The following is a 21,446-nucleotide window of genomic DNA, read 5'->3' as shown; positions in this document are numbered from 1 at the left end:
CAATACTAAATTACATACACAGTGACAGAGTTGGCTTCTTTTTGCCATTTCTCAGAATTATAACGGAGTATCATGGGTCTTAAGGCACTAGTTTTGTTCAAAGTTATATCACTGCCGGGCACATGCCTTTAATCCCAGCATTCAGGAGGCAGACGCAGGTAGATCTCTTTGAGTTTGAGACCAGCCTGGTCTACAAGAGCTAGTTCCAGGACAGGCTCCAAAGCCTGAGAAACCCTGTCTCAAAAAAAAAAAAAGTTACATAGCCATTGCCTAGTATTCAATATAATGAGTTTTTATTTGTATGAATGACAAATGCATTTATTCACTGATTAGTGCATAGAAGTGAACAGTACAGATGACCACCATTGTATGACTCCATGGTGGTCACCTTTTTGCAGGTATTGCTCTATCGAGACCAGAGCTGGAGGCACAGTCACCTTAAGGAACATGTCAGTGTGGTGCTGTTATTCCCTTCAACCATGGGACTCTTTCAGGAAGAGATGAGCGTATATTGGGATTGTGTTGTTGTTGTTGTTTTGAAAGTTGAAGCGGGCTCCAGATGGCTTTGAGATAGCCATCCCACGAAGCAAGACATTTTTACCTAGGAGAGGAAATAATTCCACCTTATTTGGTTACCACAACCCAGTGGATCTGTTTTCCTGTTTGAGAGCCAACATTTCAGGAAAGGTTATGGCTCTGGGTAGTTTCATGTCCTGTAATATCTAAGATCTGGTTTTGCCTCTTATTTACGGGCAAAGCCAGGAGCCAAATGCGGAAGAAATGAGCTTCGGCATCTTTCATGGTCATTCTTTATGTCCTCTGAGCCTTTTCGGAAGAATTTCCTGGGATTTATGAGTTCTTTATTTCTGCCCTTAAATAGTTCAGTGCTAGACTATTACGAGAGATTGTGTTCTCCTCCAAAGTATGATTTCTACTGAAGCCGAATTCAACAAACCAGGCTTCTATGTAATGAAATCTTCCCAGTGTAGACGATAGTTTGATTTACTTCTGTAAATATTTTTGGGATTTGAGTGGAACATCTAAACTATTGTTAACTGCTTGTCTTGAGTCTGCTTTGGGGCACATTCTCTGCCAACAGCATCCTTATTGGTTCCTGGAATAGGTGACATTTTTCCAACCATGATTTTTTTTCTTTTTTAATCTGTGTTCTCAGCTCATAAAATGACAAATTCCAAACAAGGTGATTATGATTTTAATATACTTTATTTAAAAAGTACACAGTTTTAAATTGGTTTCCATGGTTTTCGAGCAGAAGGGACACTGCCTATCCAGTATAGCCCCATGTCTGAGGAAGGGTGATCACGTGGCAAACTCACATTGGCATGACTGGCAAAGTAAAAAGATAACTTTTTGTCAATGTATCTGCAAGAGTTCCTATCACGCACAGTTTGAAATCATGAGATGCTGATGGCCTATGCTTTTGTCTCTATGTCGCACCATATTTGGGTTCACAGTTTATCCATGATTTATAGCATGCCAAAAGAACATCTCGGGAGTCAGTGTCACCTCAAGGAGAGACTCGAAACCAGAGGGAGCAGCAGCAGGACCGCCTGGGCCTGGAGACTCGATGCACCCCCACACTCTCTTGCGTTCTCCTGCAAGGAAAGCAGGGGCTGGTTAGAGCAGAGATGGGTTCCAGAACTTTAGGCTTTGCCATTTCCATACCGATGAAGATTCTGGAATCTTCGGACTCAGTGACAGAAGGATACAGATTTGTCTAAATCCCACCCAGCTAGAGTTCCAAATCCCTAACTGCAGTTGTCAACGTGAATACATTCTGAACTACTCTTTGGAAATTATTCTACTTTCTTAAAGGTTTATTTTTCTCTTATGTGTAGGTCATGGGCCGTGACTGTCGAGTGCTGAGCCTGCAGAATCCAGAAGAGAGCATCAGATCAACTGAACTCTCAAGCAATTGTGAGCAACTTGAAGTAGATGCTGGGAACCTAACTGGGGTCCTCGGCAAGAGCAGTATGTGCTCTTAATCGCTGAGCTACTTTGGAAATTATGTAGACCCACTGAAGGTGGCTCTCATCCTTGCTAATACTGCGACCCTTTAATACAATTCCTCATGCTGTGTTGGCCCCAACTATTAAATTCTTTTTATTGCTACTTTATAACATAGTTTTGCCACTGTTATGAATCATAATGTAGATCTTTTTGGAAAGAGGTTTGATGAGGGGTTGTGACCCACAAGTTGAGACTGACTGATGTAGTGCATTCAAGAGGTAAAGGGCTGCTGCTGCAGGCATCCGCCTCTGCAGGTATCCATCGCTGGAGGCATCGCCACTGTTGGCATCGCCGCTTCAGGTATCCGCCTCTGCAGGCATCCGCCTCTGCAGGCATCACTGCTGCAGGCATCCGCCTCTGAAGGCATCTGCTGCTGCAGGTATCTTTTGTGGTCTTACAAAAGCATGAGAGGGTGAAACACACTAGTGTTGAGAGACACAGTCAGCTCAGAAATTGCTTCTCCGGTCATTTTTCTTTTTATTTCGGGGAGACCCTATTTCAGAAAAATAATTTTATGTGTTTCTTTCTCTTAAACACATGCAGAAATGTTGCCAACTCCATTATTCTCTTATTCTGTTTGGCTATTTTCTTACTAATGGGTGTTCACTTTATCATCTATTCTATACTTTTCCAAAAGCCACCAGATGTTACTACTCTACTACCATCAGTGTGGTTTGCTTCTGCCTGTGGGAAAGGTACTCAAGAGAAAGGCTGTAAAACTTGAGACTGCTGTGCCTCTGAATTAGACCTATCTGTCTCTTCACTTTGTATTACTTTAACAACCTTGGACTATTACTAATTATCAACATCATTTACAATGCTCCTGATTTTGTCAGATTTTTTCCTAGTTAGGTCAAGCTACTTGAATAGTTAAATGGGTCTGTTTTTGTTCCACAGCTTCTAGTCTTATATAATGAAGCATCTTATTAATTTCCTAGGATGTTATCCAGGAATTAATAAGACTACTATTTCACCATGTAAGACTAATCCATATATTCTTTTTGAATTAACTGTTTCCTTATACAACTACTTTCTAGGTTATACTGACCCCAACTTCAGCATTCTAGGAAAAAGAAACTACAGAACTTTATGTTTATCTTATATCCAGCTACCAAAGAAAATTTTCTTGTTGACTCTAGTAGCTTTTACTTTAATTACCCAGAGACAGATTCTTACTTTGTACCTAAGTCTGGCCTTGAACTTGCTCTCTTCACACCTTGGACTCTCAGATGCTGCCTTTTAGGTGAGGCTAACACACCCAGCCCAATTCCTGGATTTAATTCTAATTGTTTATATTTTCAGAGTTGCATGTGACTAGGGTCACTGAAATATTAAAAAGGTTTTCAGCATATGTATAATATGTACAAAATGTTGCTTTAATTTCCATTTTGACTATAGATGCAAATATTCTCCATAAACTCTAATTCATTATAGTCAAAATACTGGCAGTACTTAAAATAGGTAGTGTATCGACTTTTAACACCTTAAGAACTGGATAGCCTACAGTACATCAAAAATTATGTGCTATTTGAAAGTGCACAGACAGGAAGAAGGCTGGGGTGACATTTTCAACGGTAGCTATTCAACCTCTCTCTAGTAATAGATCTGGGCAAGCTTTCTGCTTTGGGTAGGGCAGAAGTGGGCTTCATTTATGAGCTTATTCTTCTTGTTTCAAAATGTTGTCACCGATGCAGCTGCAGAATGTATGCAGACTCACCTTTGTCAGGAGTGGGCTTAATTCTACCCTCACCGACAGAGGTGTGGCAGTTTAGGGGTGTTCACACACTCCCAGGAGAGCAATGGATGCAGGCCAGCAGGTTTGTAGAGGACAATATCATACTGGAGCTGGACAACCCTGGTTGCCACTTAGCGTTCCCCTCCATCAGTGACCACAATCTGATGCTAAGTCGCTACTTTTCCTTAAATAGATATCTTGTAAACAAAAAGTTATCTGAAGTAATCCATGGAAGTAACTTTACCTTCCATTTAAAATAAACAAACCATGATGGTCAGAGCCACCTTGCATATGATAAAATCATCACTCATAGAGAGTTAGAAAAAGATATATATATATAAGAATATATATTCTATATATAAGAATATATATAGACAACAAAGGAAGAGGTCACCAAGTAGAGATGGCCTGAATACCTCCATCTATTAGCTCTCATGTATTCCTCTTTTAGCTTTCTGAAAGGAATAATTTTCTCATGAGTCAAGTTTCAGCTGTAGTTCCTGGTCATCATGAGGTACTCATTGTGAATCTGATGGGAAAAAGAATTGAAATGGTTCTCAGACTTGCCTCAGGATGGAAGCCGTGGCAGGATTCCGGACGCCGTCTGATCTTCTGAGCCTTTAAACGTTCGCACTTAAGGGATTCATTATGTTGACTGTAGTTAAGGCATGTTTCCGACGGCTGCTTCTCTCGCTCTGAATTTCAGGGGTCAAAACTTGGCACTAAGTAGCTTAAGCGCTTTTCTCCATACACAGGTAAAGGATGTAACCCCTCCCTCTTTGGCACGTCTCCCTCAAGTTTCCTTCCTGTTGTTTCCCCTTTACCAGTTGCAGCTGCAGCGGCTGGACCCCCACACAAAAAAAGGATATACCTGATTTCAATGGGCGCCATGGTGATGGGAGCCACAGACTCACAGAGACAGCTGCTGTCCACCACCACCATGAACAGATTGCTGCTTGGGATTTGTTGGATTACAAAGGACCTGTGGGAACAAGTAACAAGACAGTGAGAGGTCACTTACCATCTGTCTTCGTTTCATTTCTGTTGCTTTGATAAAATCCTCTGACAACAGGACTTAGGAAGAAAGGGTTTATTTTAGTTCCCAGTTTCAGGTTATAGTTCATCATTGCAGGGAAGTCACAGCTCAGGAGCTTGGCACAGCTGGTCACAGGGCATCCATGATTAGGAACATGATACAGTGAATCCAGGCAGTCTCACGCTCAACTCATTTTCTTCACCCTTGTATCGTTGAAGATCCCTTGCCTGGGGAATACTGTCTTCCACATTGGATAGCTCATTCTCCTCAATTCACATAAACAAAATGAGTTGGCCAACTTGATAAAGACAACCATGCATTGAGATTCTCTTCCCAGATGATCCTAGATTGTATTCACTTGACAGTTAAAATTAACCACCACACCATCTCTCAAATGAAAAGATATATAGCAATACTTTTCCCCTGTGGGAACAACTATAATATTTTATGGAGCCAGATCCAGAGACAACCTTTCTAGGAAGTTGTTCCCCTCAATTGAGATGCTTTAATCAAAAATGCCAAGCTGGAATAAGAAAGTAACAGCTGTATTCTCTTGAAGTTAGTACCATTCCTCTGGAGAAACTGAGGTTTCAAGTAGAGAAATCAGTCAAAACTGGGTAAGTCACGTCAGTCCATATCTGACTTCATTCTATAGAAATTAGGTTTCAGGAAGCAAGCTATCTCCTGTTTCTCTGCCAAGGACATCCGGTTTGCTAAGAAAATGTCCAGGGCCCAAAGCGTCATCTCATACTATGATTTTCTTCCGGCAGAGCTTTTCTCCTTTCTTCTGACCTCTGTGTGCCATGCTGAGAAGTCCCATTCCTGTACCGCGTTGTCCTCTATCTGACCAGGAGAGAGGAGGGTGTTTTCGGTGAAACTGATTCTAGACATAGAAGATGTCTAGAATCCATGCTAATTCCAGATCTAAGACTAGATAGTAACTCTAGCCTTTGAGATCCACCAGTCCAGCCAGTCCAGTTGTAGTGAGCTTGATGGTGTCACCATCGTGGAACTGGAGTGAGCTGAAGAAGCTGCTTGTATTAAAGATTGTGCTGACTACTTATCTCGGACAGCTAGAGCACTGGAGTGTACAAAGACTTGGGATGCTGTAGGGGCTGAGCTAAAAAGTTCTCGGTCCATCTTAGTCCCTTTAATAAACTTAATTTTGTATGGATCTTAACATCCTTGGGAGTGCTGATCTTAACATCCTTGTATTAAGGACACTCTTTGGGACTAATCTTATGTGAGCCCTAACCTCCACCAACACCAAAGCTAAGAATGCTAAGATCGCATCAGAAAGCTCGCTTTGTTTAACAGCCTACCTCCCTAAGGCCCCCACTAAGGTATTTGGAAAATGGATTTACTTAATATTTTGTTTAGTTAAGTGACCACAAAAGTTGATGTAACTTCCTCCGTGGTGGAATATGTCATTCAGGGTGACTTGAATATGTGTTTTGGGGCCATGGTCATTCATAGTTGACTTAGAATAAATTATCTTCTCATTTCTATTAAAGCATGCACGCTATTTAATATCAACAGTTTTAGTGCCTACGCGGATCCCCAGAGAGTATCTACTTTTGCCAGGAGAGTCATTTGGATAGCTGCCATGCACCAGTTTGTCCTGTCAATGTCCACAACCCCAGCACACAATGCCTCTTCAAGAAGATATTGGTGAGGCCAGTATCCTGCTTTTGTTTGACAAGTCCTTAGCTTTATTCTGAGTTCATTGCTATGTTTGGAGGTCCTCTTACAAAACATTTGTTTAAACTTTAGTGTATTATCAGTTGGCTTTTTAAAAAAATATAGCTTGTTCATTATCTGTATTTGTAGTTTAATTTGTCCTTCTTCCAATCATTCAAATTTCCTGTTTTTAGCATAGAATTATTATGAGTACCTAATTCTAAAGATGCCAGGATAAGGTGGTACTTTTACCTTCCGGCTTGAAAGGGTGTGGTTAAGAGACTAACTGGATGTTATGCGTGTGCTCCTCAGTCTACACTATGATATCAAGTTTCCCAAATCACTTTATGCCTGGGTCAGAGGGAATGCTATTGGATCATGCAGGAAGAACACATAAGGGTTCTTGAACTCTGCCACCTTCATAGACATGGAGGATAAACCCAAGCTACAGAGGGAGGAACTAATTTCCGGGTAAAATCAGAGGAAGGGAAAGAATTCCCACAGCATAAACTGATCAAGACTCCCAGCCCATCAGGGGTTTTACATAGGGAAAGCCTTTGTGGAAACAGAAATTCATGGAAGGAGAAATATTTGGGAAATGATGACAGTTTGTCAGAAAAATGGGGTCCCTCTTGTTCCATAGAACTGTGGTTGATCATTACCAGTGCTACAGATGCCAGGATTGCATGAGCCCACTCCATCCCATTCTGAAGACCTGGAAATTTGTTTAGGTGTAGCACAGACCCAAACATCTCTCATATTTTCCTTTCTGAATCTCAAAGAATGTCTCAGGACCATGGCCGTTAGTAATACAACACCAACATCTCTTTCTTTGAGAGACCACAGAACAAACCTCCCCAGATCCCACATCACCGAGATAAGGCCTGGGCAGCATAAAGGAAAACAACTACCTTTATGAACTGCTGCGGGCTAGGCTAGACCATGGAGACATCACCTGAGCCTGAAGAAATCACACAGCTCTTCATCTCTTTTATAGCCAACCCAAGGCACCTATAACCCATAAAAGCTACTTGATAAAACGGGCAAGAAGAACAATTTTAGAGAAGATATACAGACATCAACATAAATATACAACCATGACTTTCCATCAAAGAATCTCAATTTGAAGAAAAGCTTGAATATTGCTGAATTGCTGACAGTTTATAAAATTATGGTTCTAAAGAAACAGTGAAATGCAAGAGAAAGGAGACCAATATAAAAATTCACTGAAAACATGGAAATTATAAAGATTAACCAATAATAAGTCTAAAACGTTGCATTAAAAATGATTCAGCCTAACTGAGAGAGAAACGCCATGAGAGAGAAGGCAGAAAGCACGTAAAAGGCAGGTGTGGAAGAAGAGCGGAGTGAGGTGCTGTGTTCCAGACACGCCATGGCTATAATACCACTCAACTCACAGCAGCTGGAGCTACCCGGACAAGATCAAGCATCCCAGATTCCAGCAGAAATGGGAGAGAACCTCGTGAAGGGCTGTGGTTCTGACACAGCCACAGTCTATGTTGATATCTACAGCCTTTGTTATCATAGGGGTACCAGAAGGTGGCCGTAGGAACAAAGTGTGTCGACATCTGAGGGTCATGGGGAGCTGGCCCTGCCCCTAGCTGGATACTGCAGCAGAAGAGTTGGAACCCTAAATCAGGAAAGATGACCCCACCCCTTGCCTCAGGCGTGTACCTTACCTGGGCAGCACACTAGAGCTAACCCCATTGTGGGCATGACAACAGCAGAGCTGACCCCTACCCCCTTGTCCACCATGTGGTAGCATGGCTGAAGAAGAGATACTTTCCCCTCCCACTCTTTGCTAACTGTGGCAGGTGAGAGAGCTGGCCCGGGGTCATGAGAGTCGGAGAACTACCCCTGCCCGTCACCAACTGCAGCATACAAGACAGCAGACCCTGTACTCTGCCCGGGGAGCACACTAGAGCTAATCCTGTTGTCAGGGATACAGGTAACCAGACCTGAGGGCACAAGAGCCCCTCTGTATGCCCCCTAGAGCAACTGGGAGAGATGGCTCCGGGGCAAAACAGTAGAGCTGGTCCTGGTGATATGAGTGAGGGGGACCCGGATTTGTGGACCCTGGAGCAGGAAAACTGGCTCGTTCCTTGCTGCAGGCTGCATTGGGTGAGCTAGCAGAGACAGCGCTGGAGAGCTCGTACAGACAGGGATGATGAGGGAAAGCTAGTGAAAGGAGCAACCCAGCTACCGTCCAGAACCAAGGCTACGAGTTGGCCCACTTCAACATCCACGGATCTATGAACTGTTGGATCATGTGACAGAAACAAGCCTACAGATCCCAAACTGTAGGGTCCCCATGACACAGGACAACACTACAGCTTCCACATCGACAATCTTCTCCTTTCTGTGTTGTTTGTTTGTTTGTTTGTTTGTTTGTTTGTTTTGGGGGTGAGACTGCAAGGGTAGAGGGCAGATGGGAGGGCAGGGAGATAGGCAGGATGCATGATGTGAAGTGCGCGATGCATCAATAAAAGTTAAAAAATTGATCTAGCTATGTGCTGTCCTACAAAAAAATCATTCCGTTGGTAAACACACACATAGCTTAAAATTGAACAGTTGAAAAAAGACATTGCACAGATGGAAACCAAAAGTGAGCAGAGGTGGCATATATGTAAAAAGAAAAGCAGACTTTAAATTAAAAATTTAAAAATTTTGAGATTAAAGTATCAATTCTGAAGGAAGATCCAGCAATTTCAAGTGTGCATATACCTAATAACCTGCTGGCCAAAGAGTAAGGCCAATACTAATGTTAATGAAATGGGAGACGCTAATAAATTAATAGTTGGGTGGGTTTGTTTCGCACTTTCCCCAATGTGCCCATTATTATCCTGACAGAAAATCAACAATGAGATATCTGGATTGAGTCATGCTCTAAGTCAAGAGGCAACAGATTTGTTCATCGGACAGTATCGCCATGCGCATTTCTCTTGTGTATACATCAAACAGTTTCAGGGTAGGTGTCATGTTAGGTAACAAACAAAATCTCAATATTGTTCTCAAAATTGAAATCACAGTGTGTATTTCTCAGTCCTGAATGGAATGAAACCACAAATCACAAAGTGAATGGAAAGACTAGAAACTGAGTATGTTCCTGAGTGGCCAATAGGCAAGTGGGGAAAACATGACAACAAATGCAGATGCCAGTGTCACCCACGAAATCTGCGGGATGCAGCAGAGGCATCGGGCCTGAGGGGAAAACGTGGACAAACATGCAAACTCAAAACAGTCAAGACAGAAGTAAGTCGAAAGTCAGAACACTAATGAGCCAGAATCTTAAAAAATAACAAATAAAACAGCTGATTTTATAAAGGTTAGTTGACAATTTTTTTAATATTTATTTATTTATTTATTTATTATGTATACAATATTCTGTCTCTGTGTATGTCTGAGGGTAGAAGAGGGCACCAGACCTCACTACAGATGGTTATGAGCCACCATGTGGTTGCTGGGAATTGAACTCAGGACCTTTGGAAGAGCAGGCAATGCTCTTAACCACTGAGCCATCTCTCCAGCCCTTAGTTGACAATTCTTTAGACAGATGAATTAATAACATAAATACCCAAATGAATAGACATAAAACAGAGCCATTACATCTTATATCTGTCATAACTGTACCCTAAATTTTAGAAAGCCCGTTAGGAAGGCATACCTGTGAGTGCATACCACCTACCAAAACTGAGTCATTAAGGCCAATAGTAAGCAATGAGATTAAAAATCTACTATATCGTAACAGGTAGCTTAGGCCCTGATGGCTACACGAATGATCCCAAGCAGGAATACAGAAGGAAGGGCTCATTTCAATTCTTTTGAAACTATTCCAAAAGTTGAGATGGGAGGAAATCTGTCATAGTCTTTAGATCAACATTCGCTTATACCCCAAAAGAGAAAAAAATACAAAATAGAATATCATTAATGAACATAAATGTAAAAATTCTCAATAAAAGACCAGCAAACCAATTCCCCAGCAGAGCAACAAACACTGTGGTTCAGAAAAATTCCTAGGGATTTCAGGATGGTTGAAAATATGTAAATTAATAAATATTGTATTGTCTCGGAAAACCAAAAAAGAAATAAATATTGTATAAGGCATGAGAAGAAAAAAAACATATGTTCATAATAACAAATACATAAAAATCAATAAATATATTACATCATAAAAAGATACTAAAGACTCAATATTAAGCACAAGAACATACATCAAACTATTAAGATTTCGCATAAGAACTCCTCTCTCTGTCTTGCTGTCTGTCTGTCTATTTCATATAAATGGGGACAGCGGATACTGCTCCTTCCCTGTAATATGTGGGACAGGACCAGGATATCCATTCTCACCACTGCTATTTATGTAATACTGGAAGCCTTAGCCAGAGAAGCCAGGCACAGAGAGCAAAAACTGTAGAGGAAGAAATGGAGATGTCAATTATCCATGTTTGCAGATAAAATATACATATAAAAACGAGACGCTTCGTGGCCAGCTGTGAGAACTGACGAGCGAACTCAGCAAAGCTGCAACATACAAAACAAATGCAGGGCAAACAGTAGCAGCTTTACCCAAAGCAGCGAGTTTGCTGAAAAGGAAATTAAGGAAGCAATTATGTTCAAAAGACCTGGAAACTCAAACTATTTCATTATAAATTCAAGCAGAGAAGTACAAGATTGCTATATAAATTATTGTTGAAAGAAATTACAGAGAACATAACAAATGGAAACCTGTACCCTATGTATGAGTTAAAGAGTCAGTGTTATTCCAAATGCACTGCTCCATGGAGCCACCAAAATATTGACTTTCTTCTCAGAAATTGAAAAAATCCAATTTCATATGGTCTCTCTGTGTGTGTCTCTTTAGCGCTCTTTCTGTCTTTGTATCTGTCTCTGTCTCTCTGCCTGCCTCTGTGTGTTTCTGGGTCTCTCTCCCTCTGGCTCTCTCTCTCTCTCCCTTACACACACACACACACACACACACACACACACACACACCAGAATAACCAGACTCATCCTGAGCAGGCACACCGGGCCTACTGGCACACTACTGACATGAGTACTGTGGCATCCTTTGATTGGATTTGAGGCCTGCTCCACAGGGGGGAATTTACGCCAGCTCTAAACCTGGCTGCAAGACTGTGGCTATGGAGGCCCTAGGAAGAAACCACTGCCGTTACTTGGCAACCCTCCTTCTAAACATTTGTGTCTTCCCATACATAGCCACTCTCAACCCTGGTAGAAAGGTGCTTTTTGTAGTGAGCAGGGGTTAATGGAGAGACTTCCTACTGGTCAAAATTCTGAAAATTGGTGAATGAGTGCACAGCTCTAAGGCAACGTTGATATCAATGCGCAAGACGCAGGGAACCTTATGCAAGAGGGAATGGAAAGAGAGCAGACGCCAGGCATGGCGGAGGAGCTCTGCAATGCTGCCTCTGGGACATGATGCGATTCTTGTGCCCGCGAATTTACAGCAGCCATGCTCACCAGCCCATGATCAAGCCACTCAAAACTTCAGCACAGAGGGAGTAACACACAAGCTCTTACTCTGACATGAAGACTACTGCGGCTGATAGATTGCCAGTCAGTTTTCTGCAGGGTTGGGGCCATTGGTAGGTTTTTCATGCTCCAGAGAATGACCCCACAGGCATGTAGCTATTTGCATACAAAGAGCACTAGATGGGGTGTGGTAGGGTTCAAAACAAAAGGGGCTGTGGAGGTGGGAGCAGGTGCCCTGTGGAGGTGTCTGGGAGAGTTGGAAGAAAGAAATGAAGGTTGGACATGGTCAAACAGAACACATCGTATACATGGAAGAAATTCTCAAAATCTAAAAATGTTCTTTAAAAATAAAAATGATCCTGGGGAGAAAGAACAAAGAACTCCTCTCACACACAAGCTAGAGGCACCAGGAAAAGATAGTAAACAGATTACATTTTCATCAATCAAAATCATTTGCTGCTCTGAGGATTCAGGTTCCACTATCAGCACCAACTGAGTGGCTCACAGCCAGGGGATTAGCAGCTCCAGTGCCAGGGGATTTAACACCCTCTTCTGGCTTCCAAGGGTACTTTCACTCATGTGCATAATGCTCCCCAGTCACGTGCATGCATGATTGAAACAATAAAATGAAACCCAACTATCAGAGAGCTAATCAACTAAATAGGCGATTCTAGAAAGAAGTCATACAAACGGCCAAGTATAAGAAAACATGCCCAGTTCCACTCATTTGTAAAATGCAAACCAAATCACAGCATACTGGAGGTAAACCTCAGGAGCAGACTGCTAAGGCAGTACTGGACTTGATCTCCAGCAGGGAAGAACAAAAGCAGATGAAAACCATTGTGACATATCGTCTCATCTCATCTAGAGTCGGTATTATCACAAAAACAAACGGCAGCACAATGGTTGGTGAGGAAAGGGAGCTCATATACTGTTGATGAGAATCTTAATCATTAGGCCATCATGGAAAGCAATATAGAGAGTCCTCAAAATAACTAAAAATAGAACCATCATATAATTACCAATTGTCTATATGCATATATATATTAAAATGATGAAATCATTATACCAAAATACCTTTGCAATTTGTTCATAATAGTTAAGATTCTACAAGCTAGATGCCTTTTAGATAGATGGATAAAGAAAACAGGATATATATTGAAAATAGAACATCAAGGACTGGGGAGATGGCTTGCCAGGTAAACTGCTTACTAAGCAAGCACAGGGACTTGATCTCAGCACCTGCATAATAAAAGCAAAGCACAATAGTGTGGAGCCCAGTCCTAGGTGGACAGAAGCCAACCACAGGGACTCCTTGCATGGCCAGTCTATCTGATACAGTGATCTCTAGATTCAGTGAGAAAACTGTTTGGGTCTCCATTTGTTGAAACCAGTAAGTCAGTTTTATAGAAGAATAGATGGGTAGTGGTCACTAAAGACTGGGATGTGTTCCTTAGTCATCAGAGAAATGCAAATCAAAACAACTCTGAGATTCCATCTTACACCTGTAAGAGTGGCCAAGATCAAAAACACTGATGACAACTTATGCTGGAGAGGTTGTGGGGTAAAGGGAACACTCCTGCATTGCTAGTGGGAATGCAAGCTGGTACAACCCCTTTGGATGTCAGTGTGGTGATTTCTCAGAAAATTAGGAGACAACCTACGTCAAGACCCAGTAATGACACTTTTGGGTATATATCCAAAGGATGCTCAACTGTGCCACAAGGACATGCGCTCAACTATGTTCACAGCAGCATTGTTTGTCATAGCCAGAACCTGGAAACAATCTAAATGCCCCTTGACCGAAGAATGGATAAGGAAAATGTGGTACATTTACACAATGGAGTACTACACAACAGAAGAAAATAATGACGTCTTGAAATTTGCAGGCAAATGGATGGAAATAGAAAAGTGAGGTAAACCAGACCCAGAAAGACAATTACCATATGTACTCACGCATAAGTGGGTTTTTAAACATAAAGCAAAGAAAACCAGCCCACAAATAACAATCCCAGAGAACCTAGACAACAAAGAAAATCCTAAGAAAGACATACATGGATCTAATCTACAAGGGAAGTAGAAAAAGGCAAGATCTCCTGAGTACATTAGGAGCATGGTGACCATGGGAGAGGGCTGAAGGGGAGGGGAGGGGAGAGGAAGGGAAGGGAGCAAAGAAAAATGTAGAGCTCAATAAAAATCAATAAAAAAGAGGGGAAAAGTCTGGGATGCATAAGGGCCTGGGGGATGAAAAGAGGTGTTCACAGAGTGCAGCTAAATGATGAAACAAAATGAGAATAGTACATTTCCAGCACACAAACATGATTAATGGCCAGAGAGATGGAAATGCTTGGGCCCTGATTTGATTATTATATATTGTATACATGTGTTGAATTACCATAATATACCCCCACAAAGATGTACAAATAATATGTCTTACTAAAAATACACAAAGGAGAAGTGTAAAAAATCAATTGTGAAGTATTTACACAATGGGACATTCCTCAGTACACACCCTGACATAGATGAATCTAAAAGTAATTATAGAGAATGATAGAAATGAGACAATGGGATATTAAAATATTGTATGCTGTCTTAATGACAAAGTCTATATAATACAACTGAATCTCTAGAGACAGTCACAGAGCAGTGGTTTCCAGGAGCAGGGAGATGGGTCTGGGAAGGGTATAAAGAGGCATGGGACATTTTCAGATTGATGGGCAGGCTTATTGTGTTTATTGTGGCTAAGGTCCCCTGCATATTTAACTATGTCAGAATGATCACACAGCAAACTTTAAATGCCTATCAATTATAGTGCCGTAAACCCATTTTCAAGGGAATTTTGCATTTTATCACCTTGGTTTAATTTTATAATGATCTTACTCAGCTAAATATTTTAAACTCTTTATGTGCTTTAAAAAATTCCAAATTTAATCCTTTTTTGTTATAAAACTAACTTTTGGATTTCCATGGAACCTTGGAATTCAAAAGACATGTATTAGATCTATATCTCATTAAGTATATTATTAAATATGTTCTAAAGTTATATGAAAGTCTCAGAAACCTGGCAATGTTATTATATGCTCTTGACTGTACTCTTAATATTAAATGCAGAATAGAAAAAGAACAAATCTTTTTGTCAATTTTGATCAGTCTTTAGCCAATGATATTCTTATTTTGGGGGTCACCCAGTCTTCTATTTTTACTAGAATTTTCTGACAACCAAACTCATTTTACCAGCAAGTCTGTTTGGTAAAGATTGGCATTACTACAGGTTAAAAAAAAAAAAAAGGTGTGTCTTGGTTCAAAACTATTAGAAAATTGGATTGACATTTATCTTGTTTCTTCTAGTTTCCCTTTTGGGACTTCCTATGATCACTTCTCACAGTTCTACAGAATAGCAACTCCTAATCCATGTCTTGTGACAACATGCACTGGTTTGCAGAACAGATCAAAATGGCCTTAACATTGGGGCTTTGGGTTCTTTCATAGCACGCTCCCGAGAAACACCGGAGTCAACAAGTGGTGGTGGTGGGGTAAAAACAGGAGACTTCCTCTATTGAAAGAGACACCACATGCCAAATTCCCTCAGCCTCCCTCAAAAAAACCCCTGACAGGTACTTTTGACTAGCTTCTGCCCAATAAAACTTCAATGGCAAAACTCTGGGCTCTGCAGTAAGTGCATCAGCTCCTTCTGATGGCGTGTCCATGTGAGCTTTGGGAAAACTGGGCGTCACTCATGTCCCACGATGTTGACAATTGAGAGACCCAAGAAAATGAAATGCTGCATGCCTCTAATGATTCCCCCCCCCCCCCGCTCTCTCTCTCCCTCTATCCCTCTTTTCAAATCTTTGTGGTTTTCCAAGGCAGGGTTTCTCTCATAGTTCTGACTGTCTTGAAACTCACTATGTAGACTAGGCTAGCCTCAAAGTCACGGAAATTCACCTGCCTCTGTCAACCAAATGCTGGGATTAAAGGCACGCACCACCACCGCCACCCTGAAAACATTGTTAGACCATTTAGAAGTTGTGTAAGATGAGGAATTCGCACAATATTCTTCCTTAGAGAATAAAAATGCTGAACTTGGTCTTAGAGGTGATGGCATAACACCTGTTCATGCATCTTGTCTCTGTGAGGCTTCTGGTTTAGACACACTCTTCACAAACTCCAACCATCTTAATACACTTTACAATATATAGTCCCCAGAAAATAATTCTTTCATTATATGTTGTTATAATTTAATGAAAAAATCTCTATCAAATCACTATTTTAAGTCTACCAAAATGTATTTCTTTGCAGGGGACTTCTTTATTTCAGATCAACTTCTCACGACTTATGGCTATTGACATTGGCAACTTCTGGACACAACCAATGCCTGGGTATCAGTCAGTCTACTGTGATTACTTCTGTTTCCTAACACATCTAACCTGCTCTGCCTGTTGGTTACTCTGTGGGTATGGTCAAGCCCACAGCATAGGACTTTACTATACCATGTGCCCTCTAGTTTATAAGCATAACCTAATGGACTACAAGTTCTAAATCATATCAACACTACCATGAAGCCAGAAGTATCATGGTGAATTCAGACTTCTAATTACTGTGGAAGCTCTTCTATTCCACTGACTCTTGTATTTGGTATCCAAGACTTTTTATCCAAATTGCACAAAACATTTAGTCTCCAATGACAACCATATTCATGGTGGTCTTATCAAAACTGACCAAATATTAAAACCAGAAGACACATTCCTGGAAGGGTTGGTACTGTTTGGGGTATTTTAGGAAAGGCCAAATTTCCTATAACCCAAGAAACATATTATTTAGAAGAGAGAATAAATATCATTTCAAAAAGAAGTTAGAAAAGATAAACCCTGTTAATAGAAAATTATATATTACACAAATACAAAAAAAAAAGTCTGGACAAGTTGTTTCTGAAATCAAAGGTGGGAAAAGAGCCTTCACCCTTCACTTCAGTTCATCAGAGTTACTGACAATGTGGCTAGAGATGACAACAACCAACACTTGTTAGTGCAAAGACTAGGGATAATGACCTATTACAGACACTGGGCGGGACATAAAAGTCCATGAGTCTTTAAGACACCAAGAGTACAAAGCAAGAACAAAAGAATGCTGCAGACATACCCATGTTCTGCCAATGGAAAGCAGATAGGCAATACTGAAAACTGACATTAGATTTCCCAGTTCCCTGGTGTGATTATAAGCTAGGACTTGAGCATAAAAAATCTATGAAATCCTGACTTCTCCACATCTGACCATTTGTCTCTCTCCAGCACTTGTAATATTTGGCAAATGTAAAAGGGATCACTTTGTAGAGAAGGAACTCAAAACAGCACAGATCTATCACTGGAATTCTTCTGTGCCACAAATACCTGTTTCTTTCCCCAAACTACAACGGGATACAGTATAAAATAATAGTGCAGATAAAATTATTAGCAACAAGCAAGCGCTACACAGATTGAACTGAAGAACAACAGCCCTTCTCCCAGTTAGAATGAGACACCCACACAGGGTCACAATCATGCAGTCAGTTTGTCCAAAAAGGAAAGAAGAAGAAATTTAGAGAGGAGATGCTGGGAAGTCTAGAAGAGCATGGATACAAGAGGAAACCCCATGCAAATGATTGAAAATGTGAACTAAACCCAGACTTTAGAGCAAGTTACTATCTTACAAAGCCACCACGACTGCATGCTTAAGTCCTTTGCAAACCCAGTCTGTTCAAATTCCAGAATGACTGGGGGAGGGGCTCATAAAGTCTCACTACTATCTGAGGAGCCATTGGCAAGTGACAGCCTCTGGGATCATCAGTTTTATTTAAGGATGTGGCCCGTGAGAAGCTATCCTTATGCCATTAGATGGTCTTACATCCATAAACACAGAGGTAGCAGTATATGGAGTCAGTGGGGTTTTTAACAAAGAGAGAGAATATGATACACAGGTATGAAATTCTCAAACAATCAAAAGCATGTCTTAGCTGGAAGGTGGTGGTATACACCTTTACTCCCAGCACTTGGAGGCAGAGACAGGTGGAGATCTAGGAGTTTGAGGCCAGCTGATCTACAGAGTAAGTCCAGGACAGCTAGAGCTACACAGAGAAATCCTGTCTCAAAAACAGACAGACAAAACCAAACAAACAAAAGTGGTTTTAAAAAGATGTTAGAGAACATTCCTGATGCCATGACCCTTTAATACAGTTCCCTGTGCTGTGGTGACCCCTCCCGACCATAAAATTATTTGTGTTGCTACTTCATAACTGTAACTGTCAATGCCAATATAAATATCTGATATTCAGGGTGTCCGATATACAACTCCTGTGAAAGGGTCATTCAGTCCTGAAGAGGTTGAGACCCACAGGCTGAGAACCACTGCTGTAGAACAAAAGCTTTTAAACTCGGTGAGAACTGAACCAGCTGCCCAGTAGACAGGATAAAGAGAGATTTAGTGAATGCACAGCAGGAGTTAAATAAAGTATTTCTAAATCCAGAGAAAAACAGAGTCACTAGATTTTTAAGTTTAAAACTTTGACACTAATAACTGAAAAGACATGCGAAATACAAACCTGGACACCCTAGAGAGCATTAGAATAACACGCACACATCTGTTACTGTGTGCCTAAAACTGCTAGAGCCGCACTGAGCGTGAGATTGTTAGGCTCTCATATTAAAAGGCAGTGACTTCTAAATCAGTCTCGCAAAAGTACCAGTAAGGAAAACAAAATCAAAATAACAAAAAAGAAATAATGAAGATTAAGACAGGAACAGTTAGTAATACTGCAATAATTACTCAGGGCAAACCATCACTAAAATGCAATGCACTAAACTGTCTGCACTGGAAACCAGATAAGAAACTAACAGTGTGCAATGAGAGAAAAGAAGGAGACACAAACTGCAAGAGAGATGGATGAGGGCGAGGGTGTGAGCTAATCAATACATGAGAGCAGAAACTCTTCAGGCCGCTACCGCATCAAACAGAAGATTGTCACACATGGTAACAGCAACACACAAGTAGAAAGCATTGTGGTGCAGGAGAATTGTCTATAATCTGTCAATCATGTTTTAAATAAACACTGATTGGCCAGGCAGGAAGTATGGGCAGGAAAACCAGACAGGAAGTAGAAATGATGCAATGAGAACAGGAGAATACTGGGAAGGAGGAAGTTGATTCCTCCCAGTCCTGTGCAGACTACCAAGGAAGCAGAATGTGATCTGCCAGCTGAAAAAGGTACCGAGCCATATGGCAAAGATAGATCAGAATAATGGGTTAATATAAGCTACAATAGCTAATAAGTAGCCTGACCTAATGGGCCAATCAGCCTTATAACTTATAGAGATCTCTGTGTGATTTTCTTTGGGGCTTGCTGGCTGTGGGGTACCAAGCGGGACAGAAAACCCCAACAAGCAGGCCCTGATCATGTTATAGCATCTGTTCTATTTCTCAACTGTAGAGTACAACCAAGAATGAATTGCAAAAGGAAGCAAAACCAAAACAACAAAACACAGAAGTAAGCCAACAGAGTTCATCAACTCTCCAGAATTTGAGATGGTCTGAAATTTGTGTTGTATGTTTTTTTTTAATTTAATTTATTTTATTTTTTAAAAGAAAACATTCTTTTTCATTTTACATACCAATCCCAGTTTCCACTCCCTCCCCACTCCCACTCTCTCCACCTACCCCCCACCCCACCCCCAATCCACTCCATAGAGAGGATAAGGCACATTGTTTTGAGGAAAGGTTCAAGGCTGAGCAAGGTATCCATCCAAAGAGAATAGGTTCACAAAAAGCCAGTACAAGCAGTATGGATAAATCCTGGTGCCACTGCAGGTGACCCTGTAGTCTACCCCAGCCATGCAACTGTCATCCACAGAGGAACCACTTTGGTCCTATGCTGGTTCCTTCCCTGTCCGGCTAGAGTAAGTGAGCTCCTACTAGCTCAGATAGACTGTTTCAGTGGGTGTCCCCATTATGGCCTTGATCTCTTTGCTCATATTTTCACTTCTCCCAGTCTTCAGCTGTATTTTGGGAGCTCAGCCCAGTGCCTCACTGCTTCCATCCACTGCTAAATGAAGGTTCTTTGGTGATATGTAAGATATTCATCAGTCTGACTACAGGTCAAGGCCAGTTCGGCCACCCTCTCCTCTATTGCTTAGGAGTCATCCTTGTGGATTCCTGGGAATTTCTCCAGTGCCAGGTTTCTTGGTAGCCCTATAATGGCTCCCTCCATCAAAATATCTCTTTCCTTGCTCTTATATTTGTCCTTCCTCTGTGTCGACTATCCCATTCCCCCAAGTTCTCTTCCCCGCTCCCCTTATCCCCTTCCCTTCTCCTTCTTCCCTCTCTTCTCCCCCAACCCTTGTTGTATGTTTTTAAATACTTTGATTTGGAAAAACAATTAAAAAGGTTAAAATTATTGAACTGTCTTTTCAAACCAAGAAGCTGGATGAATGCAAATGAAAGCTCGCATGTGCCTTGTCCTGCTTTCCTGTTTCTGTGCTGGATTGAGCTTCCCTTCCCTTCTCCAAAACCTACCGCTTAGGCTGCTGCAAGGATAGAACTCATGAGCAGAGGGGGCAGAATAGCCCTGAATTAATTATCCCATGTATCATTCCCCGCACCCCTTCAGCCACAGGTAAGTCATCACAGCTCCACTGCAAAAGCGACTTCAACTAGTACCTTTAGCTGGTGGTGGTGTCCTTACTGTCTATAGTGTGATGCCTGCACCTGCCCCTTTGCTCCCACCCCTCTCTCCTATACCCTCCCTCTTTTTTCTGGTACAAATTCACTCTACATGGACTGTATTCTTTACCACCCCAAATGTGTTAGTGGCTGCCAAAGATCATTGACTTTGGTACTTTTCCTTGATTTCTCTTCCTCCCAGCTTCCCCCTTTTCGGCAACCAAGTGTAGTTCCCATGGAAACCAGGCTACATCTGAATGTCTGCACCCTTCCTTATCTCTGGGTTCTAGAGTTGAGTCTGGAACAGAGCAATTCCCAGAAGCAGAAAACTGGAGAGCAAACAGAGTCCTGAGGGCAACCTGCAGGACCAGACTATAGGTTAAAGCAGTCTTAATGGAGCTCAGCTTTCGGCACTACTGATCCCAGAAGTCACAGGGTGACAAAGAAGTTGGAAGGATACAGAGGCTGCTAAACATCTTCAGGAACTATGCTGAGTATTCCTACAAACCATGGGAGAACATAGAGAAAACACACCTTGGGGAGTCCAGCACAAATCATCTGCATCTGGCCAGCCAAGCTATGAAACACACGAGCAGACCAGTTGCAGTGAGAAACCCGAAATGCTCCTTGGGAGTCAACCCCCAAGAGCATGCTGCCACATCACCCACAGAGCAGATCAGCTGTGTTCTTAGAAGACCCTCAAGAACCCACTGACCAGCCACTGGAACTAATAAAAGAACTCAGCAAGTTGACTAATTATATCAT

At 41.5% G+C, this 21,446-nt stretch overlaps 1 protein-coding gene across 1 annotated transcript in view; it reads right to left on the bottom strand.

Moving 5' to 3' along the window:
- Positions 1 to 1,197: 1,197 nt before the first annotated feature.
- The window catches only part of Cacna2d3 (calcium voltage-gated channel auxiliary subunit alpha2delta 3), a 798,817-nt gene continuing 778,568 nt past the window's right edge, over positions 1,198 to 21,446 (bottom strand). The window contains exons 35-37 of the mRNA XM_050158221.1: positions 4,636 to 4,748; positions 4,334 to 4,416; positions 1,198 to 1,616 (exon numbers count right to left, since the gene is read on the bottom strand). Coding sequence (XP_050014178.1) covers positions 1,524 to 1,616; positions 4,334 to 4,416; positions 4,636 to 4,748 — 289 coding nt within the window. The 3' untranslated portion in view covers positions 1,198 to 1,523. The remainder of the gene's footprint in view (positions 1,617 to 4,333; positions 4,417 to 4,635; positions 4,749 to 21,446) is intronic.

The sequence above is a fragment of the Alexandromys fortis genome, unplaced genomic scaffold (genome assembly GCF_014885135.2).
Source record: "Alexandromys fortis isolate MF-2015 unplaced genomic scaffold, M_Fortis_MF-2015_v1.1 scaffold_106, whole genome shotgun sequence".
NCBI lineage: Eukaryota > Metazoa > Chordata > Mammalia > Rodentia > Cricetidae > Alexandromys > Alexandromys fortis.
Note: the sequence above shows the minus strand (reverse complement) of the source record. Positions and strands in the feature narration are given on the sequence as shown.